Consider the following 18118-nt stretch of genomic DNA (forward strand, 5'->3'; position numbering starts at 1 on the left):
TCATTCATTCATTCATTCATTCATTCATTCATTCTCATTCAATACATTCTTATTAAGAGCTCACTGGGTAAGGTCTTAAAGAGAAATTTTGCCAATCCAAAGCCCCCTCTGAGACTCCGTTTCCCCATTTGTAAAATAGGAGTGCTGATCCACTCTCTGCCTTGCAAGGATATGGGGAGGGTAAACTGAAGTCATGAGCAAAGGAGGGTTCTTATGTGTGGGTGCCCAGTGAACGGATGCCCTCTTTGAAACTGCGCACAGTGCCCGTCCTAGAGCAGGAATGCAGCAACTACTTGTTGAATGAACAAATAAGTGAGGGACTGAATGAATGAGTTAGTGTTGGAATAAATGCATCTCTTCTGCTCCCTGTCACAGTCCCTCTGCTCCTATGTTAACTCCATCAACAGGCCAGCAAAACCAGCCTTGCAGCTGGAGATAAGGCTTTTGGCGGGTGTCTCCCCTATCACTCCTTGGAGTGGGGGTGGGGGTAGAGGGGTGATGCCTGGTGCTGGATGCCACACAGACACGGACAAGGACACAGGATGGGCTCCAAGTACCCACCATCTATGCGGCGCTGTCTGCCCCTGTGGATCCTAATGCTGGAGGTGGCTCTCATTGTCATCTTCTTCTTTTTCACCTCCTCTGACACTTCCTCACAGGATCCGAAGAAGCTCATGGGGAACTTTCGAGGTGAGTGTCCAGAGGGGGGTGGTCACAGAGGCAAGTAGCAGGAACAAGGGAAGAGGAGGTCTGTGGTCCTCCAGTGGCTGACATGTTCCTTTCCACAAAGTCTCTGAGTAAATGGGTTCCCACACCTTCTCCCATAGGTTGCGCAGAGACCCAGCCAACAATGTAGGCTCCCCCTTTAGGACCAACGTGGACATCTCCTCTTCCATGAAGCCTTCCTTGATTTGTCAGGGCAGTGAGGGCCCTCCTATTCCGTATTTCTAGAATTTCCTTTGCCAAATGGTTTTCATAAGTCTCTGCTTCTCTGTCCTTTCCTCCCCTTTCTCCTGAACAGCAAGGAATTTCACGTTGTTTGGCTTTTAGTTTTTATTTCCTTTTCTTTTTTGGTCTCTCTTGCTCATTTCTGTACCACCCTCCTTTTGGTAGCTTGAGTCTGTTGCCCCTCCCCCACCCCCAGCCTTCTCCTTCTCACTCATTGGCTGGGAAGTCTACATTCTGTCTGCAAATCCAGAGCCATAAGGTATGGCTGAAGAGGAGTGTAGGATGGTTGTGATTTTAGATGCAGCTAAAAATATTCACAGACTGTGATGAGAACAACTGTAAACAAGACAGATATCCACAGTGGTGTGGCTTCTGCTTTTTTTAAAAAAATTGAGATGAGTTTCAAGCATCTCATTGGGCCGATATCTTATCTATGATAATGGATGGTCCTCCTTGAGTGTCCTCCCTGAGACAAAGCTGAAGCTCTAGTCTGGTTGAGTGCCTGCTTCCTCCCGAGTGATATTAACTGACTAGCTAGCTGAGAGCAATGGAAAAGCATCACTGGGCCCTAAGCAGAAGTAAGTAGGACAAAGAGATGACTTGGGGAGGGAAGCCTCTACACCACTTCAGGGGCTGATCCAGAGAGGGGCCCTTAGCGCCTGACGAGCAAGGCCTAGACAAATTTAAGTTCATTTCAGTTTACTTTAATTCTTTTCAGTCCAATACAATATAATTCAATGCATGCATTCATCCGCTCATGTATTCATTCAACCCTGTATTACATCCAGTGGGGGATCTAGACACGTGCTAATCAGAGCTAATACTTATTTTCTCTTCCTAAGTATCAGGCACTATTTAAATGCTTTATATTGAACCCTCACAATAATCCATGAGTCGGTATGATTATGATCTCTGTTTCTCATATAAGGAAATGAGGCACATGGACGTTGATTAATTTGCACAAAGTCACTCAACCAGTGATAACACAGCAAATTTAAACTCACGCAGCCTGGTTTTAGTTTCCATGCACGTAACCACAATGCTTCACTGCTCCGTTTTACAGTGAGCTTGAGTCACCTGTCATATAACCAGTGGGTATAGGAGCCAGTATTTCAACTCTGTATGTTGGCGCCAGGGTCCACATTCTTCACCCCTCTGCTGCTGGTAACATAGAAATGAAGTGTCCTCAGACACTCACTTTACAAGGAAGCACAGAGGAGGGCCCATAACCCAGGCAGGGGAGTTGATGGTGTCAGGGAAGGCTTCTGGAAGGAAGTGACTGACCAGCCACGTCTTGGAGGCTTGGTAGGAATTAACCATGTGAAAATGGATCATCAGCCAGAGTGTGCACTCACTGGAGTGGACCAGGTTAGGGTTTAACATCGCAACATTGGAGCCCAAAGAAGGCAGTAGGGCATGGTGGACCCACTGGGTTGAGTAAGGAGCTTGACCTTCATGCTGCTGAGCTGATAGGAAGAAGCAGGGGTGTGGTGAGTTTGGGTTCAGGTTGTGGAGAAAGCCATTCCTGGGCTAGTGGAGGGGTAGGGGAAAGGGCCATGACTTGAGGTGGGAGACCAGTGTGTGGGCTTGTGTGTAGTATGGACCAGAGGACTTCAAACGCTTCTGATCACATACACCATTTTTTAAGCACGTACCATACCTACATGTCATCATCAAGTACTGCTGCGTGAATGTATTTTGTACATTATAATAATACACACAAATTAGAAAATCTGAAAGAGGTCAAAACAAATACATAATATTTTCAAATTACTGATTGTGATGGTGCCAATCAATCTCAAGGCAAGGTCCATTGTTTCCATTACTGAGAGTGGATGTAAATCCATTCCTAGAGTCTTCTTGATAACTTCAAATTCTCCTGGTTGACTTCCTGTCAGATCTAATTAGACTGACTTTTTTAAAACCTCGAATGTGACGGTTGAAGAGTTTACACAAGAAATATCACTCTGCCCTTTTTTTTTATACACTTGGCTGCCATTATGGTTCTGCCTTCATTCTGTGGTTTTAGGCAGGCGTTGTTCAAGCCATTAGTCCATTTTGTAAAGGTTAGTTGAGCTAAAACTAGGTTACCTTATCTGTCAATTCACTTAATCTAATCCAGTCCACATGAACTCAATGTTATTCAAACCAGCTAATTCCAAAAAGACATTTTTGAGGCAATCAGCATGAATCCGGTATGACATACAGGAATTATTGTTAGTTTTGTTAAGTCTGATAATAGTATGGTGGGGTTTTTTTTAAGGCCCTATCTGCTAGAGAGGTATATTGAAATGAAGCAATGTCCAGGGCTTGCTTAATGCCAGTCAAAAAAAAAAAAAAAAAAGGAAAGAAGTGGAAAGGATAATAAAAACCAGATCAGCCCCGTGTGGGACAGTCATCAAAGCTGGGAATGGAGACATGACATTCACCATGCAACTCTCTCTGTTTTTGTATATGCTTAACGTTTTCCATAATAAAGAATTAAATTTAAAATGAAAAGCAAAAAAAAAAACCCTGCCATTCACTGCACCATGATGAATTTGGAGAAACACGTCACCCTCTTCCCAGTGGCCCAATATTCCCTCAGGACTCCTTCCAAAGCTAGGAGCCTAGAAACTGTTTGACATCCTGAGTGAGCAGAGGAGGCTCCTGGGTCAATGTGGATCTTAAATACTTGCAGAGCTGCAAACTTCACCAAGGCCCTTTGGAAGTAGGATAGCCTAGATCAGTGGTTCTCAAAGTGTGGTCCCCAGGATACCACCTCAGCCACTAACAGCTCAGGAATGTGTTAGAAATGCAGATTCCCAGGCCCGGATCCATACCTACCGATCAGAAATGTTCAGGGTGGGTTTTAGCAAACTGTGTTTTACCAAGCCCTCTAAGTGACTCTTAACGCACACGAGAGTTTGAGAAGCGTTCAAGGCAGACTGATTCAAACCCTGCCTCTGCGCCTTCTCAGCTGCGAGATCTTGGGCAAATTATTCCACCTTTCTTGCCCTCCATTTCAACCATGTCACGTGACATGGGTCACGGGACATGGGTCGCGGGACATGGGTCACGGGACATGGGTCGCGGGACATGGTCACATGACAATAGTACTTTTTCAATTTGTTGTTGAAAGGTTTGAAAGAACGAAAACATATACAGACTAAGAGTACTCACTTTCATTATTAATAAACTTCAATTTCTTATATTTTTATAAAATCAAATAAAACTAGAAGGGCTCATATCTTCTTCCAGCAGCCCCTATGGATTGTCTGGAGCATCTTCTGAGGTGTGTGTTCCCTGCGCTGATGACCACTGGTCCGCACGGCCAGTGATGAGGCCATATGGGCAGGGAGAGTGAAGGAGACACAAAGCGTCAAAATATTCAAGAGACAGCTAGGAGATCAAACGAGCTGTACCTGGTGGAAGTGAAGGAGGGGTTTAAGGATGGCTTCAGACATGAGCTTTGGTATATGGAAGTGCCAATTCCTGAGACAAGAAGCACAAGGGGAGGAGCAGTTTGGGAGGTAAATGAACATCGATATATTCATTCTGGGCTTGGGGTTGAGGTGCCTATGAGATGCTTAGGAGAAGCAGAGTGTAGCAGCTAACTATTGCTGCATAACAAACCACCCCCAAACTTAATGGCTGAAAAAAGCAACCATTTAATTTGCTCATGATTGTGATTAAGTGGTTCAGCAGAAGAGTCATAGCAGTAAAAGAGGATAAGCCCCAATGAGAGGGTGCTTTTCAAATCTCGGCTTGTAACATGTTGACTAATGTCACATTGGCCCAAGCAAATCACAAGGCCCAACCCAGGCAGGACGGGTCTATACTGGAAGGCGTGATTCATCGGGAGCCATTACTGTAACAGTCTGCACACGGAGCCTGCTCTAGGAATGCCACATTGGGGAAACATCCTGGACCCTGCACTGTGGATACTACCCAGGTCCCCTCCCCTGCTCCCCAAAGGGAGGAGAGCTACCAAAAGACATTTCCACCGACATGTAAATACAGTACCCCCAAATCCTACAATGTTGCAATCCCCCTTGATTGGGACATCCCTTTTTCCATTCCCTGTATGCTGTAGGGGTGAAGGCAGGGTGGGAGTAGAGGCTACTGGGGAACAGAAGTCAGCCTAGGGCTCTGTGGTTGGTCCCAGTCTGGGGCTGCAGAGGTCTTCCCAGTCAGCAGTGGGGAGAACAGTGTGGAAGTCGAGCCTAGAGCCTAAGGGCCAGAAGCTGGTTCTGGCTTCAAAGCTGTTCGTGCTGAAGTGTTTGCAGGCCAAAGGAAGGAGGAAAGGTGGGTGGAAACACAGGGGCAGCCAGGCCAGAGGAGGGGGGAACGGTCTTGCCCAAAGTCACACAACCAATAAGTGGCAGACACAGGATAATAGCATCTAACACTGTGTATCCAATGCCAGGCTAAGTGATTTGCACGAGCCAGTGAAAATGTTCATGGCGATCCTCTGAGTGGGTGCCATTGTTTCATACCCATTTTACAGATTAGGAAGCTGGGACACAGAGGTAGAGCCAGGCTCTAAACCCTGACAACCTGACTCAGAGTCTTCACCATTACACCCTGTGTGCTGTGTGGAAAAGCATGATGCATCGTGGTTAAACCCAGACGGTCAGCATTCAGATCGCTCACCATTTGCTAGCTGTGTGACCTGGGCTAGTTCCGGCGCCTCTCTGGGCCTCCCTTTCCTATCTGTAAAAGATGGATAGTAAATAGTACCTACTGCATGAAGTTGTTGCAGGTGAAAGCCATAAGGCACTTAGAATGGTGCCTGGTGTGTGGAGGGCATCACGCACGGGCCTGCTGTTGCCAATGCTGGTCATCATTGCCTCCTCTCACACCAGCGGGCTCTCAGCTTAGACCCTTCCTGCAAGTCGTGGGGCTTTCATAAAATTCTCCCGAAGGCCTGTCTGAGACTGTAGAACTCCCCTCTGGGGCCCAGTCATTGGGACCCCTGTAGCACATCCACTCCTTATCACCTCCAAACACCTTAGAGTCCATTAGCCTATCAGCCCAGCAGCCGATGTGGGGTGCAGCGCAGAATCTGAGAGGGGGAGGCCAGCACCACTGGGGATGCCCTGAGCTGGGACTTGGCCCTGAAGTGGGGGTCCCAGTCCTGAGACCGAGGAGGAGTTGGAGGGGGGCCTAGAGCTCTGGGAGGCCAGGAGAGGAAGCAGGAGGGTGCAGAGAGTGAAGAGAGGCCTGACATCTAATGTTATTGACTCACCCATTTGGGGCAACTGGGCTCTGTCAACAGCTCCAAGAAACTGCCCCCCCCGACTTCATCCCATGGGGTGGAGTACAAATATCCTCCCTCAGGGAGAGTTTGGGGCCTTGGGGAGGAAGGCCCTGAGCTCCTCCGCCTGACAGCAGTGACAGGCATGACAGCTGTGACTGATAAAACCCCCCAGCCCAGATCCTCCGACTCTCTGCCCTATCCTGGTTACCCCCCTCTCCCCACCCATTGATCCTCTCCTCAGAATATGCCAAAGCTGTAAGGGCCTTAGAGAGTACCAAGTCCAACTCCCACATGTTTACAGAGAGAGAAATTGAGGCCCCAAGAGGGTAGGGGACCTGCTTGGGGTCCCTTAGTGAGGTGGGGGCAAATAAGAGCAAGAAACAGCCTAGCCTGGTGGAAGAGCACTCACTGTACCTGGAGTTCAGAGCATGGCTTTGCTGCTAGCATGCTATGTGGCCTTGAGGAAGTCACAGGCTCTCTCTGGTCTGCTCCTGTAAAATGGGAGGAAAATGAAAGGCTCTCCCTACTCATGGGATCTTCAATAAGTCCAGACCCTACGCATATGGTGTGGCTGCTAGATGGCATCTGTGTTTGGTTTAATAGCGGGACTTAATACGAGATTGAACCGGGGCGCCTGGGTGGCTCAGTTGGTTAAGCGACTGCCTTCGGCTCAGGTCATGATCCTGGAGTCCCGGGATCGAGTCCCGCATCGGGATCTCTGCTCGGCAAGGAGCCTGCTTCTCCCTCTGACCCTCCCCCCTCTCATGTGCTCTCTCTCTCTCTCTCTCTCTCTCATTCTCTCTGTCTCAAATAAATAAATAAAATCTTTAAAAAAAAAAAAATACGAGATTGAACCGGAATACCGATTGTTGGGTGTGCGGTCTCCAGTGGGCCATAGGCCTTACCACTCCCAAAGATGCACTGTGCCTTTCACACACATAGTTTCCTGCCTGGCTCCTGAAGGAATTTGAGTGATCCCTATACAAAATGTGCCCTGTCACCCCCACTCCTAAGAGGATGTAAGCAGGAGACAGAAACATTGCCTGCACCTCTCTCACCCCATGGCAGAGAAGGGGCAAGAAGTTGAATCAATGCCATTTCTCACCCGTTCCCCAAGTTCCCAGACCCTTTGGAGGTCCTCGGCGGTCTCCAACGTCCTGGTGTGATCAGATTGTTCTGGAGGCATCCATACCCACCCACATCTCACACGCAAGATCCTGTGCGTTTCTCAATGAAGGTGAATTTAAATGTGACTTGAAGGGGCTTTCTGAGACTTTGGAGCGTTCTGGAAAGGAGTGCTTCCTCATTGTTATCAGAGCCAGGGCTGGAGGGGGAGACCAGGTGGGTTCTTTTTTTTTTTTTTTAAAAGACTTTATTAATTTATTTATTTGAGAGAGAGAGAGAGCAGGAGAGTGGGGAGGGTCTGAGGGAGAAGGAGACTCCCTGCCGAGCAGGGAGCCTGATGTGGGACTCGATCCAGGGACCCCAGGATCATGACCTGAGCCGAAGGCAGTCGCTTAACCAACTGAGCCACCCAGGCGCCCAGAGACCAGGTGGGTTCTTATTACTGTGATGGTGAGGATGGTGGTGGCAGGAGGGGGAGAACCACCATTTCCCGAGCGTCCTCCCTGCGCCAGGCGCCGTGCCAAGCCCTTGAACAAAACCTCACCTCCTTCAGCTCTCCCGGCCCCCTCTGGGGTGGGCACAATTGCCCTTATTTAGCAGATGAGGAAAGTAAGCAACCTACAAGTCCACACAGATATGAGGTTGAAGCATGTAAAACGCCATTTTTATAGGTCAAAAATGGTCAAATGTTGGCAATTTTAATATGGTTTAACCTGATAGGGAAGGACAGAGCTGGGATCAAACAGAACTGTCTAAACTTGAAGTCTGTGCCATTTTTCATCTGTGTGTGTATGTCTTGTTTTGTTTGTTTTTGTTACTGTCTGCATGCTGGTTGTAGAAAATTTAAACACCGAGAAAAAACAAGTAAAACCCTCCCAAACCCAGAGATAATATCATGGGGGGACAAATTCTTTCAAGTTCTCTCCCCAGGCATTTATACATGGGAAATAGTTGGTGTTTGTTGATTAAACAGTCTTCCTATTCTGAGCAATTGGGTGCATTGTATCATTGGATTCTGGCCACCAGACGGAGAGTGTGATTATTTTTCCCATTTAACAGATGAGAAGACAAAGAATAGCTAGTGTGGTAGTTGAAGGCACAGGCTTCAGAGCAGATCATCTAGGTTTAAATCTGACTGGAAGAGCTGGGGCAAGTTAGTTAACTCCTCTGTGGCTCAGTTTTCCCACCTGTGAAATGGTGATAAGAGCACCCACCTTGAAGGAAGCGGGCTGGTCTGTGTGATGTGATTAAAAGCGTGTCGCTGGGGCTCCTGGCTGGCTCAGTCTAGAGAGCATGTGACTCTTGATCTCAGGGTGGTGAGTTCAAGCCCCACGTTGGGCGTAGAGATTATTTAAAAACAACAACAACAACAGTGTTGCTCCTTGAGAAGCACTTAATAAATGTAGGCTGTTACTAAAGCTCAGAGACATTAAATAACTAGATGAAGCCACACAGCTAGAAAGTTCCAGATTCTTGATTTTGAACCCAAGTTTGTCAAGCCGCTACCCATTTTTCAAACTTGGAATTAAATAAAAGTGTCCACCCTTTTCCTTTTGCTGGACCTCTCCCTGCCATCATCAGGCAAGTCTCTCGCACTCACCTGGGGCAGCAGCCCCCGAACAGGGTCCGAGGCTGGAAAAGGTGAGGGTCACTCAGATGGCCCTGGTGCTTCCTGCCTGCCCACTGGGTCCCTCCCAGCAAGTGACAAAGGGAGAGATCTGCTTTCTGAAAAGATAATTTGGTTCTTACCAACAGAATCTCTGAGCCTCCTTTGGCCCCTCTTTTCTGGGCCAAGTCATTGGCGTCTGTACTCTTACTTTCTCATGCACATGATCAGGTTGAATCTGTTCCTCAGTAGCCACAGTAATTACCTTTACTGGATGTCAACTGTGTGCCAAGCACTGGTCCAGATGCTTTACACATGTTCATATCATTAAGTTTAATAATAACAGTTACCGAGCACTCACTATGGGCCAAGCCCTGCCTTTGTGCTTCACCAGCAGTAGCTCATCGAATCCTAACCCCAACCCTGCCTGGTATGTATTGTCCGCATTATTCAGATGACAAGACTGAGGCTCAAAGAGGCAAACTATCTTGCCCCAGCACTCTTTAATGATCTCTTCCAGCTGCCATCCCATAAATTCATACAGAATGTATGTAAATTCTAATTCTGTAAGCTCTGTAAATTCTAATTTCTAACTTTCCATCTTGTCTGCTTCTCTTGCTCCTTCTCCATATCTGCTCCTGGGCAGTCCTCCAGGATGTGACCATCATGGCGGCCCTTGGCTTTGGCTTCCTCAACTCATCTTTGCGGAGATATGGCTGGAGCAGTGTGGCCTTCAACCTCTTTTTGCTGGCCCTGGGGGTTCAGTGGGCAGTCCTGATGGATGGCTTCCTGGAATGGTCCTTCCGTAAGAAGGTGGTCATCAAACTGTCCAGGTAACCAGACGACAGCTGTTACCATTTTTTGGGTCCTTGAGGGTATGGGGCCCAAGAGGGCTGGTTCTAGACGAGCTGGGATGTCCCCTTGAAGCCATGAAATGTTGAGGATATCCGCTAACAAATTATTTACTGTTTATCTAAAATTCAAAATGCATCAGGATTCCTATATTTTATCTGACAACCCTGAGCCCAGATCTACAGCCCTCCCCAAGTTCTTTCTTTATTATTGAGTATGATTTTATGAAGTTACACAAGCAATATGGGTTCAAAGAAAAGTTAATAGAGATTACAGAAAAGAAATAGAAATGTCACAGTCTCTTGAAAACAAAGGAGTACTCTTAGTCCTCAAATGTCGGTGAACAAGAAATAGCCATGCCTTTAAATTACCTTTGATCCATTTAGATGCATGTATATGAAATTCTAAAATCTAGCAAAATTACCCATGTTGCTAGAAGTCAGAATAATGTTTACAAGAGGAAGGTGATGGTTATTGATTAGGAAGGAGCACAAAGAACCTTATGAGACACAGTAAATGTTCTCTGTGTTATCCCAGGTAATGGTTACACAAGGGGATAGATATATATATCCGTCAAGCTGTACACTTTTTTAAAAAAAGGCATTAGCATGGGGCACCTGGCTGGCTCAGTTGGTAGAGCATGCAACCCTTGATCTCAAGGGCGTGAGTTCAAGCCGCATGGTGGGCATGGAGCCTACTTAGGAAAAAAAAAAAAAAAAGACAAAAAATTAAAAAAATAAATAAAAAAGGCATTAGCACTTGACAGGAGAAACTCGGTAAAATTTACCTTGTACGTTGTTTTTTGCTCTTATCCCACTCTGAATCTCTGTTCTGCCCAGATGATGGTAAATCCCATCTTAGGCATCTTGGGGAACAGGTCACCTCTCTAGGCCACTCCATCCTCCCCTCTGATGAAACCCTGCTCAATCTCTGGGCACTGCTGTTGACCATCTCCCCACAAGCCAGACATGGTACCAGGCAGCACACAAACATTATTTTGTTTAACCCTTCCAGTAGGGGTCTAACTGGGGTACAGGCAAGGAAATAGAGGCTCAGAGAGCATAAGGCATTTGCCAAGAGTCACAGGGCTAAGTGGTGGTACTGGTTTTAGCGTTTTACTATCTGCAACCCTCCCCACACCCTCCAGGGTGGTTATGACATGAACCATAGCCCGGTCAGTTCCTTCCCTATTGGCCCTGAAAAAAACCCTCCACATTTTTTCTTCCAACAAGTTTTAGAGCTAATCCCCATGGGGATTTGATACCCACCCACCCCCACCCCCAAGAAACACCTGGGAAGAGGCAAAGGGTACTCTCTGGAAGAATTCTGACAGTGATGGCCCTGGTCTGGCGTTTCTGCTGCCTTGCCTTCAGCCTCCTGCCCCTTAGTGTCCAGGCATCATCTCTGGGCTGTTCCTTCTAAGGTACCGCGCCCAAGGAGGCCAACTTGTTCTTGACTCAATCTAGGAAGACAAGAAGAGGCCATGTGCAGCCTGAGTGAACTCCCCTGCCCCACCTCTGACAGCCTGGATCCTCCCAGCTGTGACCCCTGCTGGGACTGGCTTCACAGATTTGAATAATGAGCTCTATTCTGACCTTTCCAAGGGCCTGGCTGCTTCAGGGGGTGGTGCCCAGGCCTGCCTCCAGGACAGGGTCCTCCCTTCTCCCTTGGCCTCACCCACACTCTGCAGCCTGACTTGGCACTGAATTGCCTTGAGTCACCGATGACCAGTCCCTTCGGGGCAGGGGCCTGTCCTGCCTCAGCTTTGTCCTTTGTTTTCCTCCTGTAGTAAAGACTTACTAAATGGTTTTTGGAACCAAAATAAAAATAAAAGCAACCCTGAAAGTTGTGATATATTTAATGCTGTATTTTGAGAGGTTCAGGAGGGCTCCGCTGGAGGATAGTAGCAATAACCAACCCTCTTACTGTGCTTGACACATATTAACTCACTTTACCCTTACGACAGCTTCACAGGCCTGGACTCCACCTTACAGATGAGGACCCTGAGGCACAGAGTGGTTCGGTACTTTTCCCAAGGTCACACAGCCAGGAAGGGGCTGAGCCAGGATTCCAACCTAGGCTGGCTGGACTGGAGACTGCACTCCTGAATACTGCACCTCACTGTCTCAACACCTCCCCCGCACCAACTGGCCCCCCGGGGTCTGACATCCCACCACTGGCACACATCCCCTTGAATTAGGCCCTTGCCAATTAAGTGAACACTCACCAAAAAGACATAACATGGCCTAACTTTGAGTAACTCCTATTCTAAATAATTCCCGATCCCTGTGAGACTCCCTCCCCAGGCCCTTGGCCCTCTTCTGATGGGCCCTCTGAAGTCCTTGAGCCTTAAGCAAGGTACTACGTTGGCAGCAAATGCCAGGGAGGCTGTGTCCAGACTTCAGAGCACAGGCTTTAGATCCAGGCCAACTGGGTTTGAACCTCACATCTGTCATTAACTAACTTTATGGCCCAAAGTGTCACCTCTGCTAGTCTCAGTGTCCTTTTCTGTAACGTTAGAGGTACTGAACGAACAGTACCCTAGCCACATTTCTAGAGGGCCGCTGAGAAGATTAAAATTTAAATGAGGTGATGTAATCGTTGTAAGCCTATTATACATAATGCTTAATAAATTATTGTTATTTTGTAGTTGTGGCTGTAGCATCAGGGAGGGGAGGTGGTCTCAGAGCAAGGTGCCTGGAGAGGGTGAGTGAGTTGGTTTAACCACCATGGATTATTCTGCTCATTGCCACCTCCTCCAGGAAGCCCTCCCTGATGAGTCCAGTCCACACTGCTCTCTCCCTCCAGTGAACCCCTCTAGCCATGTAATATCATGGATAGTCTTAGTAGACTGACTCATGATGTCAGCCCCGTCTCCCCAGCTGGATCATAAGTGCCTCGAAAACAAATTGTTTTCTCCTCCTGAATGCCTATCCTGAGCTAGCTCATTTCTCAAGGGACGGAAGGAATCAGTAGTAGTGCTAATAATGCGGGCTTCTACTCCTGAGTTAGTTCTTTGTGCCAATCATTGTGCTAGACACACAGGCACAGATATTCCTTCTAATCCCCACAGCACTACCACAAGATAAATATTATCATCACTCTTACTTTACAGATCAAGAAACAGGCCCAGTGAGATTAAATAGTTGCTCAAGTGGAAAAGCTAGGACTGGAAGCAGGCTTGTCCTACTTCTAAACCGTCTCCATTACAAAGGAGACCATGGGGGGGCTGCAGAATGGCAGGCAGGCCAGCAGGTGAAGAGCGCCCTCTATTGAGCATCTTTGTGAGATGCAGGCAGAAGAGAAGCCGTGGGCAGAACCTCAGTTGTCAGACCTAGAAGGGGGTCCTGAGGGAACAATCAGCCTCTGTAACTCACCATGACATTCTTACGAGAAATTCAGAATGGCCTCAGTAGGCATGAGTATGTGCAGATCAATTTCTCACCCTGATGCCACCCTGATGGGGGAAGGAGCCCACGGAGACAGCAGATGGGGCAGCATCCGTTCCCATGAGGGTGGAATCTTGTTTCCTTGTTCTCCTACTGTGTCCCTAATTTCTTGGACAGCGCCAGGCTTGCTGAATGAGTGAATGAGTGAATAACGAATGAGAGGATCCTTTTCAATCATCCCTCTCTCTCTCTCCCCCCCAGTATTAAGTTGGCCACCATGAGTGCTATGTCTGTGCTCATCTCAGCGGGTGCTGTGCTGGGGAAGGCCAACCTGTTGCAGCTGACATCGATGGCACTGGTGGAGGTGACAGTCTTTGTCACCATGAGGATGATTGACAGGCAGTACCTCAGTGTGAGTCACGATGCTGTGAGCAGGGGACTTTGGGGAGGAGGGGTGTGGAGGTGGAGGGGGGTGGACAGTGCCTCCATTTGGTGGAGTTCCTGGGATTTAAAAATTATAAAGACAGACCCAAATGGGGTTCCAAAATTGTGATCTATGCTAAATGTTTAAATATAGCAACCTAATGGTTTTAACTGGAGCTGGCATAGTCACTGGTGATGACAAGGTCTAAGGTTTGACAGGGGATATGGGTGGCAGAAGTGTAATGTAGGAAAGTTATTAGTAGAGAAAGCATCAAGGAACAGAAAGAGTTGGATGGATCAAGATGATGACCTGGAGGAGTGATAGAAAGATGGTAAGGCAGGTGCTGAAATCCTTAGAGACCAAGAAGCAGGTGGATAATCAGCAAGGAGTGTAGAGTTCACCAGCATGTTCTTCAAGGGAGCTGGAGATATTTGGGAGGGAAAATGAACAATGGTCTAGAAGCTTAGATTTGAAGTTCTTATTATTCACTAATTTTTGGTTCTCTTCATCTTTCTATATGACTTTTTTTTTTTAAAGATTTTATTTATTTATTTGAGAGAGCGAGAATGAGAGAGAGTACATGAGAGGGGGGAGGGTCAGAGGGAGAAGCAGACTCCCTGCCGAGCAGGGAGCCCGATGCGGGACTCGATCCCGGGACTCCAGGATCATGACCTGAGCCGAAGGCAGTCGCTTAACTGACTGAGCCACCCAGGCGCCCCTCTATATGACTTTATTTTAACCCCTAACTACTTCGGCATATATTTCCTATAAACAAGGGCATTCTTTTACATAACCATTGTTCAGTTAACAAATTTTAGAAATTAACATTGACATAATATTATTATCTAATTCAAATTTCCCCAATAATATCCTGTTACAGCAATATATATATATATATATTTCTTTCTTTTTGGTCCAGGGTCACACTTTCATTCAGTTCTCATGTCTCCTTAAACTTTTTCAATCTGGAACAGTTTCTTAGTTTTTCTTGATATTTCATGAACTTGACATGTTTTGAGGTTACAAGCCAGTAATTTTGTAGAATGTGGGTTTGTCTACAGTTTCCTCATGATTAGTTGGAGGGTATGCATTTTTGGCAGGAATTACACAGAAGTGATGTTGTGCCCTTCTCAGTGCATCATATCAAGAGACACATGCTGTCAATTTGTCCCATTACTGAGGATGTTAACTCTGGTCACCTGTTAAGATTTTGTCTTCCAGGCTCTTCCACTGTAAAGTTACTATTTTCCCCTTTGTAATCAAAAAGCATCTTGTGGGGGAGATAATATTCTGTAAAATCCTGTTTCTTATCAAACTTTCACCCACTGTCTTTTTTTTTTTAATATTTTATTTATTTATTTGACAGAGAGAGACACAGCGAGAGAGGGAACACAAGCAGGGGGAGTGGGAGAGGGAGAAGCAGGCTTCCCGTGGAGCAGGGAGCCCGATGTGGGGCTTGATCCCAGGACCCTGGGACCATGACCTGAGCCAAAGGCAGACACTTAACGACTGATCCACCCAGGCGCCCCTCACCCACTGTCTTTAGCAACTGCTGATTTTTTTTTTTTTTGCCTGAATCAATTAGCACTCTGATGACTACCAATATTGGTTTTCTTTCTTTTTTTTTTTCTTAAAGATTTTATTTTGGGGGCGCCTGGGTGGCTCAGTTGGTTAAGCATCTGACTTTGGCTCAATCATGATCTCAGGGTCCTGGGATCAAGCCCTGCATTGGGCTCCCACTAAGTAGGGAGTCAGTTTCTCCCTCTGCCCCTCCCCCTGCTTGTGCTCTGTCTCTCTCTCTCTCAAACAAATAAAATCTTTTTTAAAAAAGATGTTTTTAATTAGTCTCTACACCCAAAATAGGGCTCAAACCTACAACCACCAGATCAACAGTCACATGCTCTAAGGACTGAGCCAACCAGGCGCCCCCAGTATTGGTTTTCTAATTCCATCTTCCCTTCCACAACCATTAGTTATAACGCAGTCCGCTGTAAGAAAGAATTTTCTTTTCTCCTCCATTCAGGCATTCATTCATTCATTCATTCATTCATTTAACTATGGGCTCACGGAGTCACCCAGACATACTTTCATTTTTTTCCCTCTCTGCTTACCATAAGAACTAACTGCAACTCCTTGGTTTCAAGGAAGAAAACTGCACTGGAACTTTTTTTAGGCAGAAAGAGGGGACCACCAAGGGCAGGAGTAGCAGTCAGACTCAGGACTGGAATTGTATATGAGAAGCCTTTAAGATCCTAGGTAGTTCATGCTCTCCATCTTTTGGTTCTGTTCCTCTCTGTGCACATCAGCATTCTCCTCAGTGGAGAACATGTTCTCTCCACCCCTTTCGTTTCCGGGCTTCTAAGTCCCAGATCCTGCAGGATCCTGCCCTCCTCTCTGAGCTGGTCCCAGTTCTAGGGTCCAGTAAGAAAGAACCTGATTGGCTCACGCAGCCACGTGTCTGCTTTGGCCCAATCAGCTGCAGCCAGCGTGGAGGGCGGGTCACGCAGTGAACACGTGGCCAGTCCAGAAAAAGAGGTGAATTCCTAGAGCTGGAAAGCTCCCTGCGGGCCGGGCGTGGTAAATGTTTTCCTACTTTTTTTTTTTTTTTTAAGATTTTATTTATTTTTTTGACAGAGAGAGACACAGCGAGAGCAGGAACACAAGCAGGGGGAGCGGGAGAGGGAGAAGCAGGCCTCCTGCCGAGCAGGGAGCCCGATGCAGGGCTCGATCCCAGGACCCTGGGATCATGACCTGAGCCGAAGGCAGACGCTTAAGGACTGAGCCACCCAGGCGCCCTGTTTTCCTACTTTTAAAGGGCTGCAGTGATGCAAGGCCATATGGTCTCCTCTCTTTGTGGCTTTGACTCCAGTTTAGTTGGTGCCGGGGAGGATTCAGCACTGATTTTGAGAGTTGGCTGCTTTACCTAAAAACGTCAGTTCAGCCTGGGTTTATTGAATGGAAAGGCTCGGGGAAAACCAGAGACAGCAACCAGAGCTGCTTCAGTGGCGGCGACTCCAGAAATGAGTGTAGGGTTCCACTCCAGTCATCCCCACGTGTGGTTCCTGGATGCTTGGGAGACCTCAGACATTAAAAATGCAAGACCTCTTTTCAGTTCTTCCAGGCGACTTCATTTTCATGTATGCCTGAAAGGTGTGAATGTATCCTTCCCATTCACTCATTCCTTTTCACAAATATTTATTCCGTGCCTATTATGTACCAGGCATCTTTTCGGCAGTGGGAAAATGCTACTGTGGTGGACCTTCCATTCCAGAAGGAAAGACTGCCAATAGCAATCAACGTAGGCAAATGATAGGGCATGTTAGATAGAAAATATAATGAGAAAGGAGATATGAAGAATCGAGAGGGGGATAAAATGTTAAATAAGGTGGCCAGGGAAGGCTTCCCCAAGTAATTCTGAGTAGAGACATGAAGGCGGGGAGTGCACAAGCCACGTGGGTGCCTGAGCACAGTGGCAGGTCAAGGGCGGGGGTGGGGGGTAGTGGTCTGCCTCTTCCAGGAGTATTTTATCACCCACAGTGTTTAGAATTGTTGGCACGGGGTAATAATAAAAAGCAGACAGACTTCTAATAGTTTTTATTATCGTTTTAAATTCTCCAATGCACCCCCTTACTGCCTGCACCCAGGGTGGGCCACTCCCTCCACCTTGCATTCCACGCACTGGAAAAGCCAGAGTGAAGTGGGACTGATGTGGGAGCATGCCTGTGGGTTGGAGGAAGAGCGAGGAGAGTGTGTCAGGAGTGGAGCAGGAAATGAAGTCAGGGAGGTTAGGGGAGAGCAGGTCACACAGGGTTCTACAGGTCATAGCCAGAACGTGGACTTTGAATTGAGCGAGAGAGGAACCATTGGGAGATTCTGAGCAGAGATGGCCATGAACTGACTTAGATGTTCGTAGGGTCACTCTGGCGGCTGTGTGGAGGGTAGTCAGTAGAGGGACAAGGGTGGAAATGGGGGGGGGGACCAGTTAGAAGGTTACTGCAATAATTTGGAGGTGGTGGTGATGGTGGGGCTTAAATCAAGGTGGGGTCAGTGAAGCCTGGTGGTAAAAATTCTGCCAATTCTGGATATTTTTTGAAGGCAGAGTTGACAGGACTTACCAGTAGTCCACCAAGTGAGTTATTAAAGATTACTAACTTTGATATTCATAAAGCAAAATTAGCATATGGCTAGAATTTACTAAAGACTTTAGCTTCATATTATAAAAAGTCTGGCTGCTTCCTGCTGCAGAGTTTATATCACTCATCACTCCACAAATTCTGCTGAAAAGTAGGAAGCAGTGGGGGTGCATGTCCATGTGACTTTTTGCCTCACCTAAGTAGATCTCAGCCAAAAGCATTTAAGAGCTACTGATAAGGCCAAACCAGCAACTTCCCTGGAATAAATCCATGGCTGCTCCTGGGTCTCTCCTGGGTCTTCTCTGAAAGGGGAACTGCTGGGTTGGGGAGGCTCCAAACACCAGTGTCATGACTCCAAGTCACACCTTCTGAACTTGAGTGAAGTTCGGAACTGTCTCC

General features: G+C 47.2%; 1 protein-coding gene across 1 annotated transcript in view; it reads left to right on the forward strand.

Annotated features, from left to right (window-relative positions):
- Positions 1-538: 538 nt before the first annotated feature.
- The window catches only part of LOC123859940 (RH-like protein), a 32961-nt gene continuing 15381 nt past the window's right edge, over positions 539-18118 (forward strand). Inside the window, exons 1-3 of the mRNA XM_054513232.1 lie at positions 539-690; positions 9568-9754; positions 13424-13574. Coding sequence (XP_054369207.1) covers positions 543-690; positions 9568-9754; positions 13424-13574 — 486 coding nt within the window. The 5' untranslated portion in view covers positions 539-542. The remainder of the gene's footprint in view (positions 691-9567; positions 9755-13423; positions 13575-18118) is intronic.

Source organism: Mirounga angustirostris, unplaced genomic scaffold (assembly GCF_029215605.1).
Source record: "Mirounga angustirostris isolate CCGP_5_RB_7025 unplaced genomic scaffold, mMirAng1.0.hap1 SCAF_4, whole genome shotgun sequence".
NCBI lineage: Eukaryota > Metazoa > Chordata > Mammalia > Carnivora > Phocidae > Mirounga > Mirounga angustirostris.